Genomic DNA, 24,325 nt, shown 5'->3' with positions numbered 1-24,325 from the left:
TGTTTACACACTTTTCTTTTTCAATTTCACGGTCACTAATCTTTCCCAAATTCTTATATGAGACTGTCCTCACCATCAACTGATGGTGAGACCAGTTCACACTTGCGAATTTAGGTATGTTACTTCTATAGTTTAGACATGTTACTTTTTTTTATAATTTTAGAGGATGTACTTTTTTTAGTTTAAGTATGTTACTTCTATAGTTTAGACATGTTACTTTTTTTTATATAATTTTAGAGGAAGTACTTTTTTTAGTTTAGGTATGTTACTTCTATATAGTTTATACATGTTACTTTTTTTATACGGAGTAGTTTTAGGGGAGATACCTTCTAAGTTTAGGTATGTTACTTCTATAGTTTAGACATGTTACTTTTTTTTATATAATTTTAGAGGAAGTACTTTTTTAGTTTAGGTATGTTACTTCTATATAGTTTATACATGTTACTTTTTTTATACGGAGTAGTTTTAGGAGAGATACCCTCTTAGTTTAGGTATGTTACTTCTATAGTTTAAACATGTTACTTTTTTTTTTAATAATTTTAGAGGTATTTTTTTAGTTTAGGTGTTACTTCTATAGTTTAGACATGTTACTTTTTTTTTTTTTACAATTTTAGATGAGGTACTTTTTTAGTTTAGGTATGTTACTTCTATATTTTAGACATGTTACTTTTTTTTATACGGAATAGTTTTAGGGGAGGTACATTTTTAGTTTAGGTATGTTACTTTATATAGTTTAGACGTGTTACTTTTTTTTAAAAAAAAAGTTTTAGGGGAGGTACTTTTTTAGTTTAGGTATTTTACTTTTATAGTTTAGATCTGTTACTTTTTTTTATATAGTTTTAGGGGAGGTACGTTATTGGTTTCGTGCTCGTCACACCATCAAATTGATGGTGTGACTGGTCTCAGAGAAGACGGGCTGCTAATCTTTAATCTACTATACTCTACAGTCTACACTCCCACATAACCACTCCACACTCTCAAAAATGGCAACCACCATTTTCCCCAATTCCTCTCTCCTAATCCTTCACCATTCCTATTCCAAACAACCCCGAATCCATTCTTTCTCCGCCACCTCCTCCACCCTCTCCAATTTCTCCTCCTCAATCACGTCCTTCAAAAATTCCCAGTTCACCCCTAATCCAAAATCCCTAACCCTAACAACCCGACCCTCCGCCACATCCGCCACCGCCAGCGACGCAGCAAAACCCGAAACTCTAAAATCACGCCTCAAAAATGGGGACACTCTCTATGGTCTCTTCCTCTGCTCCTTCTCTCCCACACTCGCCGAAATCGCCGGCCTCGCCGGCTACGATTTCGTAGTTGTCGACATGGAACACGGATACGGAGGTATCCCGGAGGCGCTCGCGTGTCTTCGCTCTCTCGCCGCTACCGGAACACCAGCGATTCTCCGGTTACCGGAAAGCACCGCAGCTTGGGCCAAGAAGGCCCTTGATTTAGGCCCACAGGGTATAATGTTCCCCATGATTGAATCCGCAAAGGAGGCCCAAAAGGCTGTATCCTACTGCCGTTACCCGCCCAACGGAGTCCGTGGGGCAGCTCACCCAATTGTACGGGCTTCTGGGTACGGGACTGACGCGGGGTATTTAGGTCATTACGAAGAGGATCTGCTCATCATGTGCCAAGTGGAATGCGAGGAGGCAATTGGAAAAATCGAGAAGATTGCAGCCGTTGAAGGGGTGGATTGCATTCAGATGGGGCCGTTGGATTTGAGTGCGAGTATGGGGTATTTGTGGGACCCAGGGAATAAGAAGGTGATAGAGAAGATGAGGAAGGCGGAGAAAGAGGTGTTGGAGGGTAAAAAGGGCAACATGAAAAATGGTGGTGGTGGCGGTGGAGCGTATTTGTCGGGTTTTGCTATGCCGCATGACAGCCCACAGGAGCTGAAGTCACGTGGGTATCACATGGTGTCTGGTGCGGTGGATATAGTGTTGTTTAGGAATGCTGCGGTTGAAGATGTGAAGAAGTTTAAGATGAGCTTAGAGATCGGGGTGGGATCATCCGATGATGGTGATGGTGATGTTGATCAAACGGCTGAGAGTAAAGATGCTGATGAAAAGTATTGGAGTGAGTGATTTTAGTCTTGATAATCATTATTGTCTTGTTTCTTTGTTACTTCTCATTTACTTTGGTTTAGATTAGTGGATTTGTAGCAATAATCTTGTACTTAAAGTTTGTGAATGTGGTAGTTTGACTAATTAATTGCAATTACACTTGACTTGAGCATTCTAGCTTAAATGTAGACAACTAGTTAGTGATGGCCTGTTTTTAACGAGTCAATAGGGCAACACAAGTTACAAACGGGAGAAAAGGATTTGAACCTGTACTTAACCACTACGTCAAGGCCTTATTGGTATGTCCGTCTCTGAGTTGGGGTTATTACTTACGGAGTACGGAGTATTACTCATTGTAATGCCAAATACTTGAGATTGGATGGTTTGCCTATAAAGAAGAGTTTCATGTTCTGTAAAGTGCTTTGTATGCTCATTCAAAATGTCTAGTTTGTATCTTCATCTTGATGGATTTTGAAAATTTGATATACTCATCCGCCTTATTTCTTTTCCCCATTTGACTGTTTTGTTTTAGTGTTCTTTGAGTCAAATGAGACTTGAGTAAAATGAGATTGAGGAGTATGATTAATTGATTATGTTATGTAGCCAATTGTTAAATGGAAGTTTGGTTAAAAGAGGTTAGCAAGTTTTGTCATATCTCACATTTTTGTACAACAAAGTGTGTCATCTTGATAGCTAAAGAAAACAAACTCTTTCCAAATCACTACAATCCTACCTACAGATTATGCCAAGTGCCAAAAACGTCTCCCTCTTGTAGTTGCATATGGCAAACATGACAAAGAAAGCTCACTTCAATTTTGCACTATCATAAAATGCATGCAATCAAATTTAATCCCATATTAAACTCCACCTTGGGGCTTGGGTGATATCAAAAGGGTTATTTCACAAATTCATTCCACAAAACTAGTAAAAACCATGGCTACTACTTCAGCTTCTAGTCCAATTCCCTCACTCAAATCGCGTCTTAGAAACGGGGATTGCCTGTATGGTCTTTTCGTTGACAGTTTCTCTCCAACACTCGCCGAGATTTCCGGCCATGCCGGGTATGATTTTATTGTTATCGACATGGAACACGGTTATGGTGGGATACCCGAGGCTCTCTCTTGCCTCAACGCCCTCGCCGCTTCTCAAACTCCAGCTATTCTCCGGTTACCTGAATGCTCTGCCATGTGGGCTAAGAAGGCCCTGGATTTGGGCCCACACGGGCTTATGTTCCCCATGATTCACACCCCGGAGTTGGCTAAAGAGGCTGTCTCTTACTGCCGCTACCCACGAGGTGGTGTTCGAGGGGTGGCTCATCCTATTGCTCGGGCTTCCAAGTACGGTCTTGACCCGACATACTTGGACTGGTGTGAGGAAGAGTTGCTTATCATGTGCCAGGTTGAGTCAGAGGAGGCTGTGCACAACATTCAGGAGATCACAGCCGTCGATGGGCTGGACTGCATCATGGTTGGGCCAACTGATCTGAGTGCTAACTTGGGTTATATTCGCGACCCGGGTAATGAGAATGCGGTGAAGATGGTCCAGACTGTAGAGAACGCGGTGTTGGGTATGAAGGATAAGGGTGATAGAAGGGTTTACCTAGCGGGGTTTGCTATGCCACATGACGAACCAAGTGAGCTGAAGAAGCGTGGGTATCATATGGTTTGTGGTGCGGTTGATATTGTACTCTATAGGGATGCTGCTGTTAAGGATGTCCTCAAGTTCAAAACTGCAGTTTAGGCCTAGTATAGCATGGCTTAACAGCTAATAAAACTTCCAACAATACACTTTTTAAGTGGCTTGCCTGCATGTAAGATTGATCTTAATATCTTATTAGTAGTACTATGTTACGATAAGGAAAATTATGTTATGCGAAGTCCTATTGAGATGCAATATAAGACGTAATTAATATTGTTTAGGATAGTTTACAGTAGTTATAGTTTACCTTTATTACTTCTCTTTTGTACCCAGTATAAAGTTTGTCATCAACGAGAATAAACATATTTTTTTTCCTTCAATAATATTTTACATGGTATCAGAAATTCGAACCAATTGGAATTTGCCTTCATACACACCTAGTGTGATCATAGCTTGAATTAGATGTCTAATTAGATAACAAGGTAATCTCTAAAAAGTAAGAACTCGGACTTTCAGTACTTGTATAGTTGTATTGTCGAGTATCTAATATGGGTCATGGGTACAAAAGGTGAAATGAAGAATACGAGGAACATAAGAGATCTTTTTAATTGTTCCGTATTGTTGTGTTATGTACTTCTCCGAAACAACTAACGGAATTTTTGTTCAGTATGTTAAACATATTGTTGTGTTATGTACTTCTATGTACGACTTTTATTGAGAAAATATTAGATATTATTTGACAAAACAAAACTTGATATAAGAAATATGTTATTTTGGTATGACACAAAACATTTCTTATCCAAGAGAGAAAAATTGATTCAAATTTTTCCAGGATATTACAAAATCATTAGTAAAAATAAAAGAAATTCTAAATGAATGAAATCTGGGATAATAATATAGGAAAGGACACTATGGATTTACCTAAGGAATGGACACTAAGAAAAAGACAGGAAATTTACAAGACCTTTTTTTGTTGTTGAAATTATTAGACTCGCTAAGCTAGTTCTGTTTGTAGTTGAACAAGTGTGGAAAAATTACCATATATCCTTCATGCACGCATTTATGTATATTTTGTCCCTTTATTAATGAACTAACTAGCTAGTCTTTTCCAAAAAAATAAGTTACTAGAATTTTTTTGCACTACTTAATTAAAGTTTTATACTAATAATGCGCTTAACATCTTAAAGTAAAAGTAGTTACTTCCATTTCAACTTTTGCAAGTTTTTAATGAACTTTTTAATCACTCCATATAAAACATTGCTAAATTTATTTAGTCTAGAGTAGATATATTGATATCATTGAATTATTTTGATATCTTATGAAATAGGAAATAAATCATATCATAAATCAAAATAAAAAAATACTAATATGAACAGATTTTAGTTACAAATTTCTTCAACAAATTTACAATAACATACTTCGTATATGGAGATAATTGGATCCATAAAAGGACATTTAGGATGTATATACTTCGTATACCTTAATCTTCCTACAATAATTGACTCCATTTCCTTATTGTTTTATGCGTTACTCCCTTATTAAAAGGTGGTTTAAGAAATTGTGACAAATTCATCCCTAATCACTTAACAATCTTAGCTTCTTCTATGCATTTTTGTGATTTACCATGGAAGCAAAGCATAGGCAAAGGCGAAGAGCGTTGAAGCAAAGCTTAACTAGCGCCTTAAAAGGGGAACTACGTAGAGTTAGCCATGGGTTGATGTCAATTTGTGGCTTGAAACGCCTCACTCGAAACAAACAATCACAAATTGTTGCATTTAACGAAGTCTATAGCTCATTACAAACCAGTAGCCTTATATATGAATGTACGATTTCAAAGCAAGAGGTTTGTCAAGAATCGAGGAATAATGTGAACATGGTGAAGGATTGTTCGAAGGAGGAACAAGTAACGTTAGGGATTGATGATAGGGCAGAAGAGTTTATACGCAAGTTTTATGAACAATTGCAAATTCAAAGGGAAGAGTCAATTGAAGAATTTTATCAAATGTTGGCCCGAAGTTGTTAAATTTATGTAATCTTTTTCAATTTTGTTTAATTGTTATTGTTATAATTGTTAGCCTAAGAACTAGATATTGGTACATGAGTACATGTATCCTGAATTTTACAAAGGAACATGTTATTGACAAAATTGATGCTTTTTTTTTTTGGTATTGTTTTGGCAATGAAAAAAACAAGGTTTGAAATGTAGCTATATCATTTTCAACATTATCTACATGAACGGAGTCTGTAAACACAATTGTACAATCTAATTTACCATAACTATGACAATGAGTGTGTAAACACAATTGTACAATCTAATTTATCTCATGTCTTGAACGAAATAATTTCTCAATAAAAAGACTTATTTGAAATTCTTTATATATATATGAAAATGAAAATGAAAATGAAAATTGAAGCTTATAGTAATTTGAAAATGGAATAAATTATAAAAGTATTGTAGTAGAATTTAGCAAAAAATTGGATTAACAAACATAAAATGTGTAGAATATATTTAGAAAACAAAAGTAGTATATTGTCGCCAATATTAGAGATTTAAGACAAACCGATTAACAATTCAAGGGCATATATTGTCGCCACCATGGCATGGACTTGTTATGTTGTTCTTTTGTAAATAGGTCCATGGTTTTATACTTGTGTTGTTGATTGTGTCATGCTTTCATCTGATTTATTAAGAAACGAATAAAGAAAATAAGCATGCCTACTCTAAATTAAATGGTGATTTTAAGAGTCGATAAAATAATCATTCATTTTGTATCCACTTTTTCACACTAAAGTGCTAAAATTTCTTATGAAAGAATGATGAATGCCTAAATGGTATACTAGAAAAGAAACTTAGCAACAAAGTAGTACCAATGTGTCGGATTACAATGTATACAAACAATGAATAATTTCTCCCACAACTCGTGCAAATATATTAATATTTTTATAATTTTCAAATATATTGTTTTCAAATATCAATTTTTCACTTTTACTAATTGTTCATTAAAAAAAAATTAATGATCAAAGTTTCACGTGACCAAGTGAGAAGTTAAACCATATTGATTTAACAAACTCGAAAACAGTGTAACAAACTGAATACAGCTAAACCGTCGAGAATTCTAGACTTCTAGAGCCTTAAATGTCATCTACTCCATAAAAGTATTACTCTACCCTAAGATTTATGAAAATAATACCACTCTAGCGAGTCCATAAATTATGCAATAAACCTAATAACAAAATCAACAAAGTTGATTAATGGCCATCTATTCAAGCAAGAAAAAAAAATTAAAAAAAATTGTGGAGTATTTATGAAGCCAATCTCCCCTCTTTATACTTTCTTCTAAATTGAAAATTAGGCACATCGCATTTTCGCGTTCATCTTTTTCCCTTTACACTCAATCTTTCCTTCATTTTGGCACTCACACTCCTTCAATAAATTCCCCTTCTCTCTCCTCTCCTCACTCCCAGTGTAGCGCGCGGCAAATTGCAGAGCACAGAAGCAGATCGAGAGAAGCGTATTAACAATGGAGATTTTCTATATTCTGCTGTTCGGAGCAATGGCTGCAGTGGTGGCTGCATTAGAGCTCAGCAAAACCAGCAAAGATCGCATCACTACCTCCTCTGCTTTCACTTCTTTCAAGAATAATTACTTGCTCGTCTACTCTCTTATGATGGGTATCTTTCTATCTCCTCAGATCTAAACTCTCTTCCCCTATTGAGAAATTCCCCATTTCATATTTTTTTCATGATCATATTATATTTAAACCTTCAGATCTTTGATATTGGGTTCTTCCATTTATTAAGAATTATATGAATTATTTGAATGATGTTATGAAATGGGTTTATAGATTGTGCCTTTTATGTTAGAAATCGACTTATTATTGTGTATTTTAGTGCTGATTTTTTAAATTAATTAAATTAGTAAGATATTCTCTGATTAGATTGGATAATTGGCATGTTGGGGGTATGTATTATATTGTTTAGATTATAAATTGGGGGGGTGGGGATTTAGAGTAATAATTGAGCTGATTTAAAATCATTGGTAACAGCTGGGGATTGGCTACAAGGGCCATATGTGTACTATCTTTACACTACCTATGGTTTTGGCAAGGGAGAGATTGGGCAGCTTTTTATTGCCGGATTTGGATCCTCCATGTTGTTCGGGACGATTGTCGGGTCCCTTGCTGATAAGCAGTATGGTTTTTCTTACCCTCATTGATGATTTGCAGGTTCTTTTAAGCTCTGTTGATGGTTTGACTGATTTAGTTGGTCTTTTTTTAGGGGACGTAAGAGGGCATGTGTTACTTACTGTATTACTTACATCTTGAGCTGCATGACCAAGCATTCCCCTCAATACAAAATTCTGATGGTTGGTCGAATTTTGGGAGGCATTGCCACTTCCCTTCTGTTTTCGGCTTTTGAGTCGTGGCTTGTTGCAGAACACAATAAGGTGAGGAATATTTTTGATAATGGACTGCCATGTTGCATTTAGCACCTGGTCAAAACAAGTGCAAGATTTAAACTTTTAGGGGGAGATGGGTTGCTTTTTCGAACTAAAATGTTGTGAGAGTTTCAGAGAAAAAGTGGTTTAATCCGTTTTTGCTGGTGGGAAGTGTGTTTGCTATAGTATGTTGTATTTTATATGGACAGTCAAGAAAGAAACTGTTAGGTATGATGTTAAATCGAACTGAAGAAGACCAATAGACTATTTTCTTTTAACGTGTTTTAATTTCTCTTACTGATGTATCTTAATCATAATGATGCTGTGGTTTATGCAGAAAGGATTTGAACAGCAGTGGCTTTCTGTGACTTTCTCCAAAGCCATTTTCTTTGGCAATGGCCTGGTTGCCATTTTGTCTGGATTATTGGGGAATTTTCTTGTTGATACTTTTGGGCTTGGTGCTGTTGCTCCATTTGATGCAGCATCCTGCTTCCTTATTATTGGTATGATAATCATATTGACTTCGTGGGGTGAAAACTTTGGGGATTCTTCAGAAAATAAAGATTTGCTCACCCAGTTCAAGGGTGCTGCCGTTGCTATTGCTTCTGGTAAAGTTCTATTTCCTTTTGCCCAATTTAAAGCCCAAGTTTGTAGTTTTTTTTATATGAATTTTGCTTAAATAGTGTCATTTTCTGCAAACTGAATGCATCATGGTGAAATTCAGTGATTCAGTGTGAACGAGTTTTGTGTATAAGAAGCATATTATTGGTGGTGTTATACACCCCAAGTTGCTATATTTTTACTGAGGCAGTTCTGACGGGCGTGTGACCAGAATTAATGTATTGTAGCCAATGACTGCAATAAAGCTTCATTCTTGTATGACTTCTGTTATTGGGGGTAGTCATGAGGGAATCTGAGTCCAAGGGGAGGACGAAAGGAATTCTTCCAAAGAGATTTGCCCTTTTGATTGAAAACCCTTCCTTTTACCCTTTTGAAATATAATTCCATGTAACACTTCCCATAGTTGTGTCAATTAGTCATTAGTCATGTTAACAGATATATACTTGAAAATATAAAAAATGTAACGACACTTGACAGTTACAATTTAGTATTAAAGAAATGTATTTTCTTCTTTCTTTCATCACATTGTCAAAAACAATCTTCACTGTTGCATCAGGGATGTATTTTGGTTATACCTTTTCAGCCTGTCAAGGTACAAATCTTCAGAATCCCATTATTGACAGAATGACCGGACCCGCACTTACTATTGAAATTTTAGCATGATTTACAATAGGGAATTCTGTATATCGTGCCTTGTTATCATGACACATGTCACACATTGTTGCTCATATGATTCAACATGATTCATGAAGTAGGCCGTAGGGGTATAATGAATAAAGCATTATTTTTCATGCCTGTATATTATTTCCAAATGTGTGACTTGTGTCTGATATATATTTGAGGTGTAGAAAAAGGATCAATGAAGATGAGATACTTGCTTTTATTGTTCTACTCTTCTTTGCATTTTGCTCAGCTACCCATGTCGTCCTCCAGTCTCTTATATCAGGATAATCATTTGTCACTTAATTTTTTCCCCGGCCCTCCCTCCCCCCAAGATTTATCAGCTTTGTAGGTGGCTTATATTTCAGCTTATTTTGTAACAGATGAGAAAATTGCATTGCTGGGTGCCATACAGTCCTTGTTTGAAGGTTCCATGTATACATTTGTGTTTCTGTGGACTCCTGCATTGAGTCCAAATGACGAAGAGATTCCTCATGGTTTCATTTTTGCAACGTTCATGTTGGCCTCAATGTTGGGAAGTTCAATTGCATCACGATTGCTGGCCCGTTCTGCCAAAGTTGAGAGCTATATGCAGATTGTCTTCACCATCTCTTCTGCCTCACTCATGCTCCCAATTGTGACCAGTGTATGTTATATTGATACGTTTATTACATGAAATTTGATTCTTCTTGTCTTGTAATTTTTTGAATGCCCTTATCTAACCTTGCCTTTTAATATATTGTTGTGCAAAATAGTTCCTTGTAGCGCCATCCAAGGTAAAAGGCGAAGGTATGTCATTTGGCGGGTATATCCAGGTCCTTGGTTTCTGCGTATTTGAGGCTTGTGTCGGGATCTTCTGGCCATCAATCATGAAAATGAGGTCACAATACATTCCCGAAGAGGCACGTAGCACAATCATGAACTTCTTCCGCATACCTCTAAATATCTTCGTCTGCATCGTGCTGTACAACGTAAGTTGAGCCGAGCTTTGGTTCAATTCCCCAATTTTGACTTTTTTTTAACGGAAGGTTGACTTAGCTTATTTCTTGTGGTTTGGTCAGGTTGAGGCCTTCCCCATAACAGTGATGTTCGGCATGTGTTCCATTTTCCTCTTCGTGGCATCCATATTGCAGAGGCGGCTTTTGGTCATTGCTGAAAGTCAAAAACCAAGTTAGTACTGTTGTTTACATTGATGCAATATGATCATTTGCAATGGTCATTTTACATACTGATTTTTGTGATTTCTTGAAATCGAATCTTATTATTTTAAAATTGATTTCCGTGCTTAGAAAGTTAGAGCTTTAGTAATTTAAGATGTATCTTGCTGCAGAACCACAAGATTGGACAGCAATGAAGGAGAGAGATCCTGAAGACGAACCACTAAATGCCTGATTAACAAGCTAATTTATGAAATTTGGGCACATTTCACTGCAAATGATTCTATTCATGGTCTACTTACTTCTGTTAAGAATAAGATTACTTCATACGGAATATTTCTTCAAAGATGATTACGGGGTGGCAATTTGTTGACGGTGGTCATGGTTCCTTACACTACCGACAAGGTTTGGATTCTTTCTGTCGCTGCTGCATTTTCTGCTATTAGTGCTGCGACTCTGTCAGAGGTTTAGCTGAGGATCTGCTCTTATTTTTTATTAAATCATTGAGCATGAGTAGGATGAAGTTTCAGGTAGTAGTTTTCCGGTTCCTGTTATATTTTCCGTAATATTTTTCCCGAGCTGTAAAGTGTACTTTGTAGCTGTGATTTATAAACTAGCTGCTTATGGCTTATATATATATATATATATATATATATATATATATATATATATATATATATATATATATATATATATATATACGGAATTACGGAGTATATGTTTTTACAGAAGTAAAAATGTTGATGAAACTCTTCATAGATCTGACTACGCCTACATGATGCATACAGAGTACTTTCTTACAATTTTTGATACAATCATCTCGGTTGCATCCTGTGTTATGATTATCGACAATAAGATTTGGACTGTTAGAATGTATGACCCTTGTAAGTTGTAATGCTGCATGCCTAAAGATGGCTGTCGGTCGGGCTGGGTCGGTCTTTGGGCCAAGTGGCTGGTCCAGCCCATACCAAGCCCCCTTTCTAATGAGCCGGGTCAGAAGTTTCAAAAAACGGGGGCCAGGCTCACTTGCCCTTGTGCCTGACTGGACCGTCGTGTTTATGCCTAACTTTACTAAATTTAGCTGGCTTTGTCTTGTTGGGTCGGGACTGATGTTTTCCCAAATAATTATGGCACAGGCCCGGCCCATGACACACAACTTTGTGTTCATGCTTTTTCATGTCCGGTTGTGTGGGCTGGGCCTCCCTGGCCGGACCACGGCCATCTCTTTAGCATGCCTACATGAGTCCGGTTGTTGTGGTAACTCTGTTTTTTCAATTTTCATCAAGGCTGTTCAATGTTCATTAGTATTTTACAGAGTACCATTTTTGCTCAACAATCAGACACATGAAACAGGAACAAAAACAACAGCAATAAAGAGAACACCATCAATTTACAGATCTAGAAGAAAGAAGAAAGAAGAAACTAGTTGATGCAAACATTTATCACCATTGTTGTTATTATTTCTTGACTTTAAAATCCTTGATATAATGATACATTCTTCTAATCTCTAGTAGGTCCACCAAAGAAAACAGTCCGCCCTAAATGTGCATAATTTTGTACATCAGAGACACCGTAGCTTGAATCGTAGGTTAATGTTTCGGTTTGTGAAGGGTTGATCTTTTTATGATTACCATCAAGAACAGCAAAATCAGTACAATATGCAGTTTTAGAAGCGTCTTGAATGGGGAAATAACCGTTCCCCATTGGTGCAAGAGGCTGATCAGGTGGACTATATGCTTCCCCCCCAACTGCAATGTAACTTGCTGAATCTCCTAATCCTGTAAATATCTCTTTTGGCCAATATCCTACGATTACGTAACTGAATACTCCGTCTTGTACCTCTAGCCACCAATTCCCTGTCTTTGGATCCTTTTTAAGGAAAGAAATAACATCAAAATTGACATTTAAGGATCTGTTTTGTTCGACTTATTTTGACTTATTTTAACTAATATAAACTTTTATATAAGACGGTCTTACACAGAATAAATCAATTAGTTAAGCACTGAAACTAATTAGTTAAGCACTAAAGGCGGTCTTACACAAAAGTTGCCGTTTAACTAAAATAAGTTCCAATAAGTTCAGTTAAGTTTAGATAAGATTTAATTTACGATAAAATAAGTTGGATACTTAGATGAGTTAAGATCAGATAACTTCAAATAAAATGGGGTCTTAAAGTACAGTCTTAAAATGGGGTTTTGTACCTGATAAACGGAAGTTTGCATAGTCCTTTGTTGGCCTCCTCTAACTGATGCACCACCGACATACGCAATATCAATTGGATAACGCGGATTGGTGCTAACAAATCCAGGACATAACGTATTGAAACAATGGGATTGACCGGCCTGAAAAAGGAAAATAAGTTACTAATACGTTTATGAACACCCTTTTGTTTTCAGTTTATTACGAGCACACCATAGAGCAACTATAATGTGTACGTACCGTATAAAATAAAAAGATACATAGTAGTAAACTTACATTTATGTACTGGAAAAGATGAGGGAGATTATCTTTATTTAATCCAGGATTAACCTACATTCAAATAGACAAACCAATTGTTAAAGATGAAATTTTCAAATCAACTCAATTATGAAAGCATGAACTTAAACCAATCCAATTATTAAGTCAGAGTGAGATTAGATTTGAAGATTTCATGTGAGTTGAGACAATTGTCCCACGTTGAAAAATAGTTCTCCATATGAAAAATGATTTTAAGTGGTCACACTTCTTTCTACTTTTAAAAAAAATTAAGAAAGAAAACAAAAAATAACTTACAATCCATCCAACTTGTATTTGATCCTCGAAACTTTGAATTATCATTTCTCCCATTGTATATTGTGATTGAGTAACATTTGGAGCATAAACATTAAACTCACATCTTACGCCATGGTAATCCACTTCTCTTATGTCAGAATTTGTTTGAACAATTGAGCGCTGTAACAACAAAAAACATACTTCAATTATTAATAGAGAGGGACAAAGTGTTTGTTAAATCCATAACATCGATTTATGATTAAATTGCTAAATGCAAAAATGTGTTGGTGGTGAATTATTTTGTACAAAAATTATTTGATGATTTATATATTAATATCCACGGTGCAAGTTTTATACTCAATTAATAATTTAATTATCAAATAGATGCATTGACATCAACTTGTAATCTCTTTTATATAATTTTTTTGTGAATAATCTATACTATACATTAAAAGGCGTCTATAACAAAGTATACATGACACGTGATACTCTGATTATGGGTCGTTCACTCCATGTAATCTTCGTATAATAAAAATGTCAAACATGGTTTGCGTAACGTTTGAACAACCCCTGACCTTGAGTTCAAACAATAAAGTTTTTACCACTAATCTATTACATGTTTCAGGTTAACAAAAATAACCCGGGGTATCGTCCGGGCCCAAAAACTAGTTAATTATCAAATAGAAGATTTGGCATCAACTTGTAATCTCTTTTAAATAATGTTTTCCTTCATTTTGAGTTTAAAAGTAGACAAAAAAAAAAAAAAAAGATCATGTCGACCGTAATACGCACAAGACCATTGATGTCAGCATTACCAAGATAACTATTTGACTAGAAAATATACCTATTTGTTTAGAAAATATACTTATCTGACTGGATAGTATAATTAATAATTAACTATTTAATTAAAAAGTATAACTATTTAGTAACGAATTAAATACTGATGAAAACGATTTAATAAGCAAAGAAATTAACTTAGAATCAATTTGATGAGTTACAAAATTACGAAAAAAAATGCCATTAATAACACGAGAAGGGATTTAGATCTTCCGATAATCAAAAGGGTTAGCTTACTTACATGAGTCCCAGGTTGGTCTTCAATAAAGTTGGGGTTGGATCTTGATCTTGAAGCATAATCTTTGGTAAATTGTTTAATTTGGAAAAATTCATGTTTGTTCAATCTTCTAATGGGAACTGTTCCGAAAGGACAACCTCCATCTTCCAACATCATACTCCCACCTGTTGTAAAATTCGACCTAGCTTCTAACCATTCAGGATTAAAGCTAGGTCTTATCTAAATTCCAACAAAAAAAATATATGAAGAAATTATATACTTCTCTTTGTTTAAATATACATACCTAAATCTCGTCAAATAAATTATAAAGTAATAGGATGAGAACCTGAGGATGGGAAGAATGATTTTTTAACAACGGATGATCAAATGCAGGTTGTTTATAGAAATACACGCAATTATATATGGCTCCATATTTTGTCTGCAAAATCAATTCATTAATCAGTGTGCAAAGATATAAAATTAAACGAAAAAGTGTATGAAGATTGTGGGACAAAACATTAAATGGAACTGGACTGAAGTATACTACGCCCTCCACATTGATGAAACATATGGGTGTAAACGAGTCTAGCCAAACACTACCATGTTCATGTTTATTTCACTTAGGTTAGTTTGAGTTTGAGCTTAAAAAGTTGGTCAACCTCGGTTCATTTAGTATATTTATGTTCATGAATGGTTAGTGCACGAGTAATTAATTAATAAGCCGAGTTCATGAACAAATATTTTTTACACAAACGAGCTTTCATCTTTAAACAAGTTTTGGCTTTTAATATTTGTAAATCGATCTCAAAAGTCAAATACGCAATTTTTATTTATAGTGGAAATTGTATACTTCGTATATGGTAATTTGGTGAAATATTTAGATTTTTTCCAAAACAAAAATAAAAAATTGTTTGTAAATATAAATAAATGAGCTTTTTCACGAACATAAATAAACGAGTCGTTCAACAACACTTGAGTATATTTATGTTGATCATGTTCAACCTCATTTGTTAACCGGGCTTCAAACTTTGTTCAAATTCGGCTCATTTTTTAAATAAAACGAACATAAATTAGTTTTATTCGAGTCCAAATTTAAATTGTTTATTGAAAATTCGGCTTATTTAAATCCGAAATGACACGTTAGAGAACCAAAATAATAATTGAATGAACCTTGATTGTCTTGACACTTGGCTTCTTCAAGAGCTCAAATTCCTTGTTCCATTGAAGTTCTTCTTGCTTAGAAATTTGCAGGCCACTTATTCCATAATGTATTAGAAATGAGCACCAAATCATAAAGTACGCCGGTGTCTTGATACCCATCACTCTGATAAACAAAAATATTATTTTTTGTTTTAAAATGTTTCCAGTTAAAATAAAACGGTATTGTGTAAGACCTTTTGGATAAAGTAAACACAAATTCTTATTTACAAGTGGTGTAAAATAAATATTTTAGTAAAGTTATATGGTTAAAAGTTATACTTATACATGTATGTGAAAGTTATTTTTTTTTTTATTGATATAAGTTTTTATTTTAATAAAAATTATTAATTCAAAATCACTAATAATGTATAAAATTAATCATTTAAACCTTTAAAATGTCTATTTATCAAAATTTTTACTAATATAAAAGTAAATTAAAACTATGTTAAAGTTACCAAAAAACTAAATTAAAGTAACAAAAAAATGGATAAAAGTTATCTTGATGTACAATAAATTTGACATTTTGTAAAATAAACACGATGAAAGAATCTAATATACATATATAAAGGAAGCATATTAGCTGAAAGTTTAGCGCGCCACCTAGGATTACTAATGGTTTCGGCCAATGAAAAATAAGATTTATAATTTCTTTTTGAATTAAAAAAATCAAGTGTCACGTAGATAATTAATTAGATACCATGTAGATATTTTAATTAATTAATTATTAATATATACAACTCCATCAAAATCAAACACTCTAATAATTAAAAAATAATCGATTGCCACGTAGATAATTAATTAGGTGTCACATAGATATGTTAATTAATTAATTAATTAATTACTAATATATACAACTCCATGTAAAATCAAACACTCTAATAAAAAATAAATCTAAAATAAAATTCATCCAAAATCAAACAATAATCTAAAATAAAGTGTCACGTAGATAATTAATTAGGTACCATGTAGATATTTTAATTAATTAATTATTAATATATACAACTCCATCAAAAATCAAACACTCTAATAATTAAAAAATAATCGATTGCCACGTAGATAATTAATTAGGTGTCACATAGATATGTTAATTAATTAATTAATTAATTACTAATATATACAACTCCATGTAAAATCAAACACTCTAATAAAAAATAAATCTAAAATAAAATTCATCCAAAATCAAACAATAATCTAAAATAAAGTGTCACGTAGCTAATTAGGTACCATGTAGATATTTTAATTAATTAATTATTAATATATACAACTCCATCAAAAATCAAACACTCTAATAATTAAAAAATAATCGATTGCCACGTAGATAATTAATTAGGTGTCACATAGATATGTTAATTAATTAATTAATTAATTACTAATATATACAACTCCATGTAAAATCAAACACTCTAATAAAAAATAAATCTAAAATAAAATTCTTCCAAAATCAAACAATAATCTAAAATAAAGTGTCACGTGGATAATTAATTAGGTACCATGTAGATATTTTAATTAATTAATTATTAATATATACAACTCCATCAAAAATCAAACACTCTAATAATTAAAAAATAATCGATTGGCACGTAGGTAATTAATTAGGTGTCACATAGATATGTTAATTAATTAATTAATTAATTACTAATATATACAACTCCATGTAAAATCAAACATTCTAATAAAAAATAAATCTAAAATGAAATTCATTCAAAATCAAACAATAATCTAAAATAAAGTGTCACGTGGATAATTAATTAGGTACCATGTAGATATGTTAATTAATTAATTATTAATATATACAACTCTATCAAAAATCAAACACTCTAATAATTAAAAAATAATCGATTGCCACGTAGATAATTAATTCCCAAATTCTTATATGAGACTGTCCTCACCATCAACTGATGGTGAGACTAGTTCACACTTGCGAATTTAAGTATGTTACTTCTATAGTTTAGACATGTTATTTTTTTTTTATAATTTTAGAGGAGGTACTTTTTTTTAGTTTAGGTGTGTTACTTCTATAGTTTATACATGTTACTTTTTTTTACGGAGTAGTTTTAGGGGAGATACGTTCTTAGTTTAGGTATGTTACTTCTATAGTTTAGACATGTTACTTTTTTTATATATAATTCTAGAGGAAGTACTTTTTTTAGTTTAGGTATGTTACTTCTATAGTTTAGACATGTTACTTTTTTTTATAATTTTAGATGAGGTACTTTTTTAGTTTAGGTATGTTACTTTTATAGTTTAGACATGTTAATTTTTTTTTAATACGGAATAGTTTTAGGGGAGGTACATTTTTAGTTTAGGTATGTTACTTCTATAGTTTAGACATGTTACTTTTTTTTTATAATTTTAGAGGAGGTACTTTTTTAGTTTAGGTGTGTTACTTCTATAGTTTAGATCTGTTACTTTTTTTTTTTTTAGTTTTAGGGGAGGTACGCGGTTGGTTTCGCGCTCGTCACACCATCAAGTTGATGGTGTGACTGGTCTCACAGGAGACGCGCTGTAATTAATTAGGTGTCACATAGACATGTTAATTAATTAATTAATTAATTACTAATATATACAACTCCATCTAAAATCAAACACTCTAATAAAAAATAAATCTAAAATAAAATTCATCCAAAATCAAACAATAATCTAAAATAAAATAAATAAAATTCCATTTAAAATCAAACATTAATACAATATTAGAGCGCCACGTAGAAAAATCTAATGTTTTCGGCCTCACGAGGCATATTTGCTGAAATATTAGAGCGCCACCTAGGATTACTAATGGTTTCGGCCAATGAAAAATAAGATTACTAATTTCTTTTTGAATTAAAAAAATCAAGTGCCACGTAGATAATTAATTAGGTTCAACGTAGATATTTTAATTAAATAATTACTAATATATATACAACTCCGTCGAAAATCAATCACTCTAATAATTAAAAATCGATTTCCACCACGTAGATATTATAATTAATTAATTAATTAATTAATAATATACAACTCCATCTAAAATCAAACACTCTAATAATTAAAAAATAAATCTAAAATAAAATTCATCCAAAATCAAACAATAATCTAAAATAAAATAAATACAATTCAATTTAAAATCAAACATTAATCCAATATTAGAGTGCAACGTAGAAAAATCTAATGGTTTCAGCCAATGAAAAATAAGATTATAAAATTAATTTTGAATTAAAAAAGTCGAGTGCCACGTAAAGAAATGATTAAGTGTCACGTAGATATTATTTATTTATTAATTATTAATATTACGCATATACAATTTCATCCAAAAACAAACACTCTCATAATAAAAAAAAATCTAAAATGAAATTCAATGCAAAATAAAAGACTAATCTTCTAAAATATAAAAGTGGTATATACATAGGATATTTATTTAAACATAAAAATTTAATAGAATCCGTGCATCGCACGGGCTAAAATCTAGTTTAGAATTATATTTCACCTTTTACGTCCTCTAGCCCCGAAATCTGTCCACTTGAGGGTTTTCCTCTCACTCACTTTTCACTATTTTGATTATGAGATGGTAGAATGAGGCTATAGTTTGTGTTACTATTATTCTATTAATAATATAGAATAAAAACTTTGTAAAAGAAGCAACAAATCAACAATGGAAGGAAATTAATATGCAACGTCACCAAATATCTATTTTAAGAAAATCAATTAGGAAACAAATCAACAATGGAATGGAATTAATATACTGTACAACGTTTCCAAATATCTATTTTTTATTTTTTTTAAAAAAGAATCAATTAGGCAACAAATCGATGAAAGTAATTCGAAAATACCTTATCCAATAAATGAGGTCTTAGCCTAATAATACACAAATTCTTATTTACATGTGGTGTAAATAAATATTGTAAGCTGGAGTGAAGTTAACTAAAAATCTTCAAAAGTTACTCTTATACTACCTCCGTTCCTTAATGTTCTTTACGCTTAATATTTGCACGGACTCCAATACAATATTTAACCACTTATATATCCAATTCCGTATGTGAAAAAATTATTAAAAGTTGATATTCTGAAAATATGTAACGAGACCAATCTAATAAGATCTTACCTGATAACTTTTTGTTGTATATAACAATGAGAAATTACGGTCAAAAGTTTTCATACTTTGAAAACATATCTCAACACGTAAAGAACTTTCAGGAACGAAGATAGTATATGTAAAAGCTATCTATTTTTTAGTGATAACCTTTTTTATTTTAATAAAAAATATTTCTTCCAAATCATTAATCATGTATAAAATTCATCATTTATTTTACAATAAGTTTCTAACAATTTTTTTATAATAAAAAAGTTAATTAAAACCTATTAAAGGTTATAAAAAAAACTGGGTAAAGTTCTAAAAAATTTGATAAAGGCTATCCCGGTATATAATAAATTTATTATACACTTTGTGCGTGCAAGACCTTTTGAATGATGGGAGTAACACTTAACACTAACGACATGTGTAAGTGTAACCGTGTAGGTAGAAATGAATAAAAAAAGGTATTAATAAGGTTTTGGCCTAGTGGTCAAGTGTTAAGTGGAAATTATGATGATTAATTTGGGGCAGAGGGAGTACTAGTTTGAGAGTCTGTAGTATTCCGTTTTCTTGAAGGGAAAGAAAAAAATTAATGACGTCAGCACCTCATGTCAGGAAACGCGTCTAGCATCAATTGTAAGGGTAGCTCTTATTTTTCCCCTTTTAGTCTCTCTCCTCATCCACCTTAACATCACTCTTAATAAGAGTTAGCTACCAAAAATACAAGAAATATACTAACTCTTATATACTACCTCTTATGTAGTTTTTTATTTTATTTTTAATATAAAAATATCAAAAAGCAAGCATAAAAGCCCACAATATTCCACCTCACCCCCTCTTATCTTCTAAGAGCTACCTCTTATTTAGCGGATGTCATAATCAACCTCTAAATAAGAGGAAGCTAAGAGTTATCACATTTTAGCTAAGAGCTAAATCTTAAGGAAAGATAAAAGCTAAGAGAGGGCTAAGAGATAACTAGTATTAATGCTCTTATGTATTCTAACATGAAATAGGTTGGTGTGTACGATATGTTAATGAAAAACACTACACAGTCTACCCGAATACACAACCTTCATAAGATCGAGGACATCTAACTTTTGGCTCGCGATTAAAACCTTAGTGTAGTGTGGCTAGAAGGATATCAATGGCCATATTTCACAACAAGAAAAGTCGTCAATGTAGGGGTGGACAACAGTCGAACCGAGCCGAATTCTAATAGGTTCGGCTTGGTTTGGTTATTTTTTCCGAGTTCGAACTCGAGCTCTGATAGAAATTTGAGGACGCACGCGGAAGTTTTGATGGGCCTGAATAATCTAACAAAATTGCATTTTTATCATTGATTACATTAATAAAAATTGTACAAGAATATTTGTGAGGGCTCATGTCTCTCACTTATCTCTTTGGTAGAACCCTTGTTTCTACCCCTCACTCATATTTTTTGTGGGAGCTCTCGTGATTGGCTCATCTCTCAACTCATGCACATACAACATATTTATAGTGGTTGTATCCTAGTTTCTAGATTTTTCTACACTTATCATTTATCTAGATTTTTCTTACTAGATTTTTCTTAAGATAATTCTAGACATTTCTCCTATTAGATTTTTACAAACATATTATCTAGAATTTTCTAGATTAATATTTTAACAGAACTTACCTTGAGCTTAAAAATCTTTATCGAGCAGGCTTGATAAGAAATTTTCAAGTTCGAGCCGAGTTTCGAGCTTGTTCGAGCTTGATTCGATAAACTAATAAACTGATAAACTGTATTCTACCAACAAGTACAATAATATTGCTAATAATTTTATTAAATATAACATTATAATAGTGTTTTTCTTGGACAAGTTACGTAAAATACTAAAATATTATCTCTTATTTGTCATTTCATTAATAGTTTGGACAATGACATTTTTCTTAAGTTAACGAGCTAGCGGGCTTTCAAGACGAACAACCATTGAGTTTGAGTTTGATTCGTTTAGTTATTGAACCATAAATTTAATCTCAAGCTTGGTTCATTTACAAAGGAATTGAGCTCGAGCCGAACTTTTATCGAACCAACTCCAAATTATTCACGTTCTATTCGTGTCCGCCCCTAGTCCAATGTGTCGTTGTTAACTTGAAATTAATCGCCAAAGCGTCCGAATTAATCTCCCCTAAGGACCCCAACTTGAGCATCCTTAATTCCTAATTGATAGGTAATCACTTATTCACTTGCCATGTTAGGTTGCAGTCTTGGAAGGGTGCTAAACCCATCTGGCACATGTGCTATTATTTTGCTTATAATGATTCATTTCCAACCTTACCCTCTTCAATTCAATAAATTCCTTTTCTATTATGATGCCTTTCACTAGATCTGCTCAAAATAATACCAAGTACAAGTCAAAACCTACTTAAAATATCCACCTTCCAATTTTCTCCACTAATTAGCATTACAATTATACACCATAACTAGTCAAACTTTCCAAATGCCAACTACTCTCTCCGTTTCTTTTTGTTTGTTACGTTTGGAGTTTTGCATGTTTATTAACATATAATAAAGATTTTTTCTTTTATATTTTAAATGCTTAGATTCTATCATTAATCCTGATTCCATTTTTCCAAAATCCGACATTTATTGTCTCTTTGAATATAGTGCAAAACAACTTTTATTTAAAAAAAATAAAAAAATAAACCCAAGTAAAAACTTCAATTCACTAATCATTGCAACAACCAATAAAATTGTTTTATTTATTAAAATGAACCAATAATGGAAAAGCACACAAATTGCTAATTTAACATACTTGGGAAATTGTAAAGAAATTTAATAAGTTGAAAAAATTGGACCAATTAAAATTAAAAGCTGGCACAAAAAATGACAGTATAATAAGTTTATAAAAGGAAAGATTTTCCCACATAACAAACATTGTAAAACACCCTAAAAGAAATACATAACAAATAAAAATGAACGGAGGGAGTAGCCGAGTAGGTGATAACTAATTGAGGCCGATCTTAACAAGAGGCTTAGAATTTTTAGGCTCGAATTATTACTCGAATTGACCTAGAACTAGATAATCAGTGGCTTCGAGACAAGGGTGGTCAGCCGACCACCTAATTTTTTTTTTTTAAAAAAAAATAATCAGTTATACCTTACATTATTAGAAAAGTAATTAATGTATACTAAATAATTACTTTATAAACATACCGACAACCCGGTTTAGATATTCTAGCTCCGCCTCACTAATATTCATATTTCTTACTCTCCGGCAGAGCTTGACAAGAGGCTTAGAATTTTTAGGCTCGACTTGACCTAGAGCCAGTGGCAAAACCACTATGAGACAAAAGTAATTATTTCGGATTAGATAGTTATTTTATTACACAAATTCTTATTTACGAGTGGTGTACAATATTTATTGTACACCGAAATTAAAGTTAACTTAAAATACTTAAAATTTAGCTTTATATATGTAAAAGTATAAATTTTTTAGTTAAATTTTTTTTCATTTTAATAAAAAATATTTCTTCAAAATCACTAATAATGTATAAAATTAGTTATTTAACCGTTTAAAATGTTTTTCTATCAACCTTTTTTGTTATAATATAAAAGTTAATCAAAACATAGTAAAAGTTACAAAAAATTATGTAAAAGTTATTTTGGTGTATAATAAATTTATTGTACACATTGTGCGCACAAGATCTTTTAATTTTATTAACATTTTACACCTCGCTTTAAATATTCTGGCTTCGTCACTCCCTATAGCCCGAGAACGAGTTTCATCAATGAAAATGTTACATTTTTTAAGCCGTGTTATAACCGATATTCATATTTCTCACTGCTATGTAAGAGGCTACTTTATACGAAATATTATTAATTCTATATTCGAGCTCTTTTTAAAGAATTTTGGACTAATCTTTTGTTGATTAGCTCGATACTTTATTTAAATCCTCTTTTCAAGTTTGTAATCGGGTCAAATTCAATTTCGACCGAGTCAAACTCAAGTAACTTACAAGTATTGCTAGACTTGGTTATCAACTAGCCTAGATAACTAAATATAACTCAACGAAAGAAAAAGTGGATGTCAACTAGCTTAGTTGGTAAAGTTTTAAGAGTCGGGTGTTTAAGGAGATCAAATCTCGTCTACATCTAGGGGTGTTCATCGGTCCAAACCCGGACCGGACCGAAGACCGAAATTTGATAATTTGAGACCCAAAGACCGGACCGATTATGCTAAAAAATATATATATAAAAATTTATGGTAAAAAAGAAAAAATATATATAAAAAAATTAATTTTTAAGGCCTTTTTTGGAAGCTAAAATAAAACATATCACAATATAATAATATTTACAACATATTAAAGGAGAGAATTAACCTTTTAAGTATTTTATATTATATTTTATTAAGAAAAAATCGGTCCGGTCCAAAATTGGGTTTTGGACCGGACCAGACCGGACCGGACCGAAGACCGGAAATTGATATTTCTCGACCCGATGACCGGATCGATTGTCTTCGGTCCGGTCTAGTCCGGTCTGAGTCGGTCCGGTCCGGTCCATTTTTCGGTCCGGACCAATCTTTGCACACCCCTATCTACATCATATGTTGTAATACCCTTAGTGACTCTCTCTAGTCTCTACCACCAATAAATAAAATGAAGGGTATTAAGGTCAATCAGCAAAACAACAGTGTCTTCTTTTGAGAAACCAATCTGTCCAATCGC

General features: G+C 32.8%; 4 protein-coding genes across 4 annotated transcripts; 3 read left to right on the top strand and 1 right to left on the bottom strand.

The window, feature by feature from the left end:
- The first annotated feature begins 945 nt into the window (after positions 1-945).
- On the top strand, positions 946-2,241 carry LOC110796363 (uncharacterized). Its single transcript, XM_022001429.2, has one exon. The coding sequence runs from the start codon at positions 984-986 to the stop codon at positions 2,091-2,093; it is 1,110 nt and encodes a 369-aa protein (XP_021857121.2). The 5' UTR covers positions 946-983; the 3' UTR covers positions 2,094-2,241.
- Positions 2,242-2,392: 151 nt separating this feature from the next.
- On the top strand, positions 2,393-3,990 carry LOC110795261 (uncharacterized). The gene has a single exon (XM_056831319.1). It carries the CDS (start codon positions 3,006-3,008, stop codon positions 3,810-3,812), a length of 807 nt encoding a protein of 268 aa, XP_056687297.1. The 5' UTR covers positions 2,393-3,005; the 3' UTR covers positions 3,813-3,990.
- Positions 3,991-7,037: 3,047 nt separating this feature from the next.
- On the top strand, positions 7,038-11,217 carry LOC110796370 (uncharacterized). The gene is made up of 8 exons (XM_022001435.2): positions 7,038-7,382; positions 7,757-7,901; positions 7,989-8,157; positions 8,486-8,756; positions 9,813-10,075; positions 10,185-10,400; positions 10,491-10,599; positions 10,760-11,217. Exons 1-8 carry the CDS (start codon positions 7,232-7,234, stop codon positions 10,819-10,821), a joined length of 1,386 nt encoding a protein of 461 aa, XP_021857127.1. The 5' UTR covers positions 7,038-7,231; the 3' UTR covers positions 10,822-11,217.
- A 714-nt stretch (positions 11,218-11,931) lies between these two features.
- LOC110795273 (uncharacterized) lies at positions 11,932-15,711 on the bottom strand. The gene is made up of 7 exons (XM_022000282.2): positions 15,562-15,711; positions 14,738-14,830; positions 14,416-14,631; positions 13,359-13,517; positions 13,062-13,115; positions 12,788-12,928; positions 11,932-12,455 (listed from the first exon to the last, which is right to left on the bottom strand). Exons 1-7 carry the CDS (start codon positions 15,709-15,711, stop codon positions 12,087-12,089), a joined length of 1,182 nt encoding a protein of 393 aa, XP_021855974.2. The 3' UTR covers positions 11,932-12,086.
- Positions 15,712-24,325: the final 8,614 nt, after the last annotated feature.

The sequence above is a fragment of the Spinacia oleracea genome, chromosome 6 (assembly GCF_020520425.1).
Source record: "Spinacia oleracea cultivar Varoflay chromosome 6, BTI_SOV_V1, whole genome shotgun sequence".
NCBI classification, from domain to species: domain Eukaryota; kingdom Viridiplantae; phylum Streptophyta; class Magnoliopsida; order Caryophyllales; family Amaranthaceae; genus Spinacia; species Spinacia oleracea.
The sequence above is the reverse complement of the archived record's forward strand: the minus strand, read 5'-3'. Positions and strand labels throughout refer to the sequence as shown.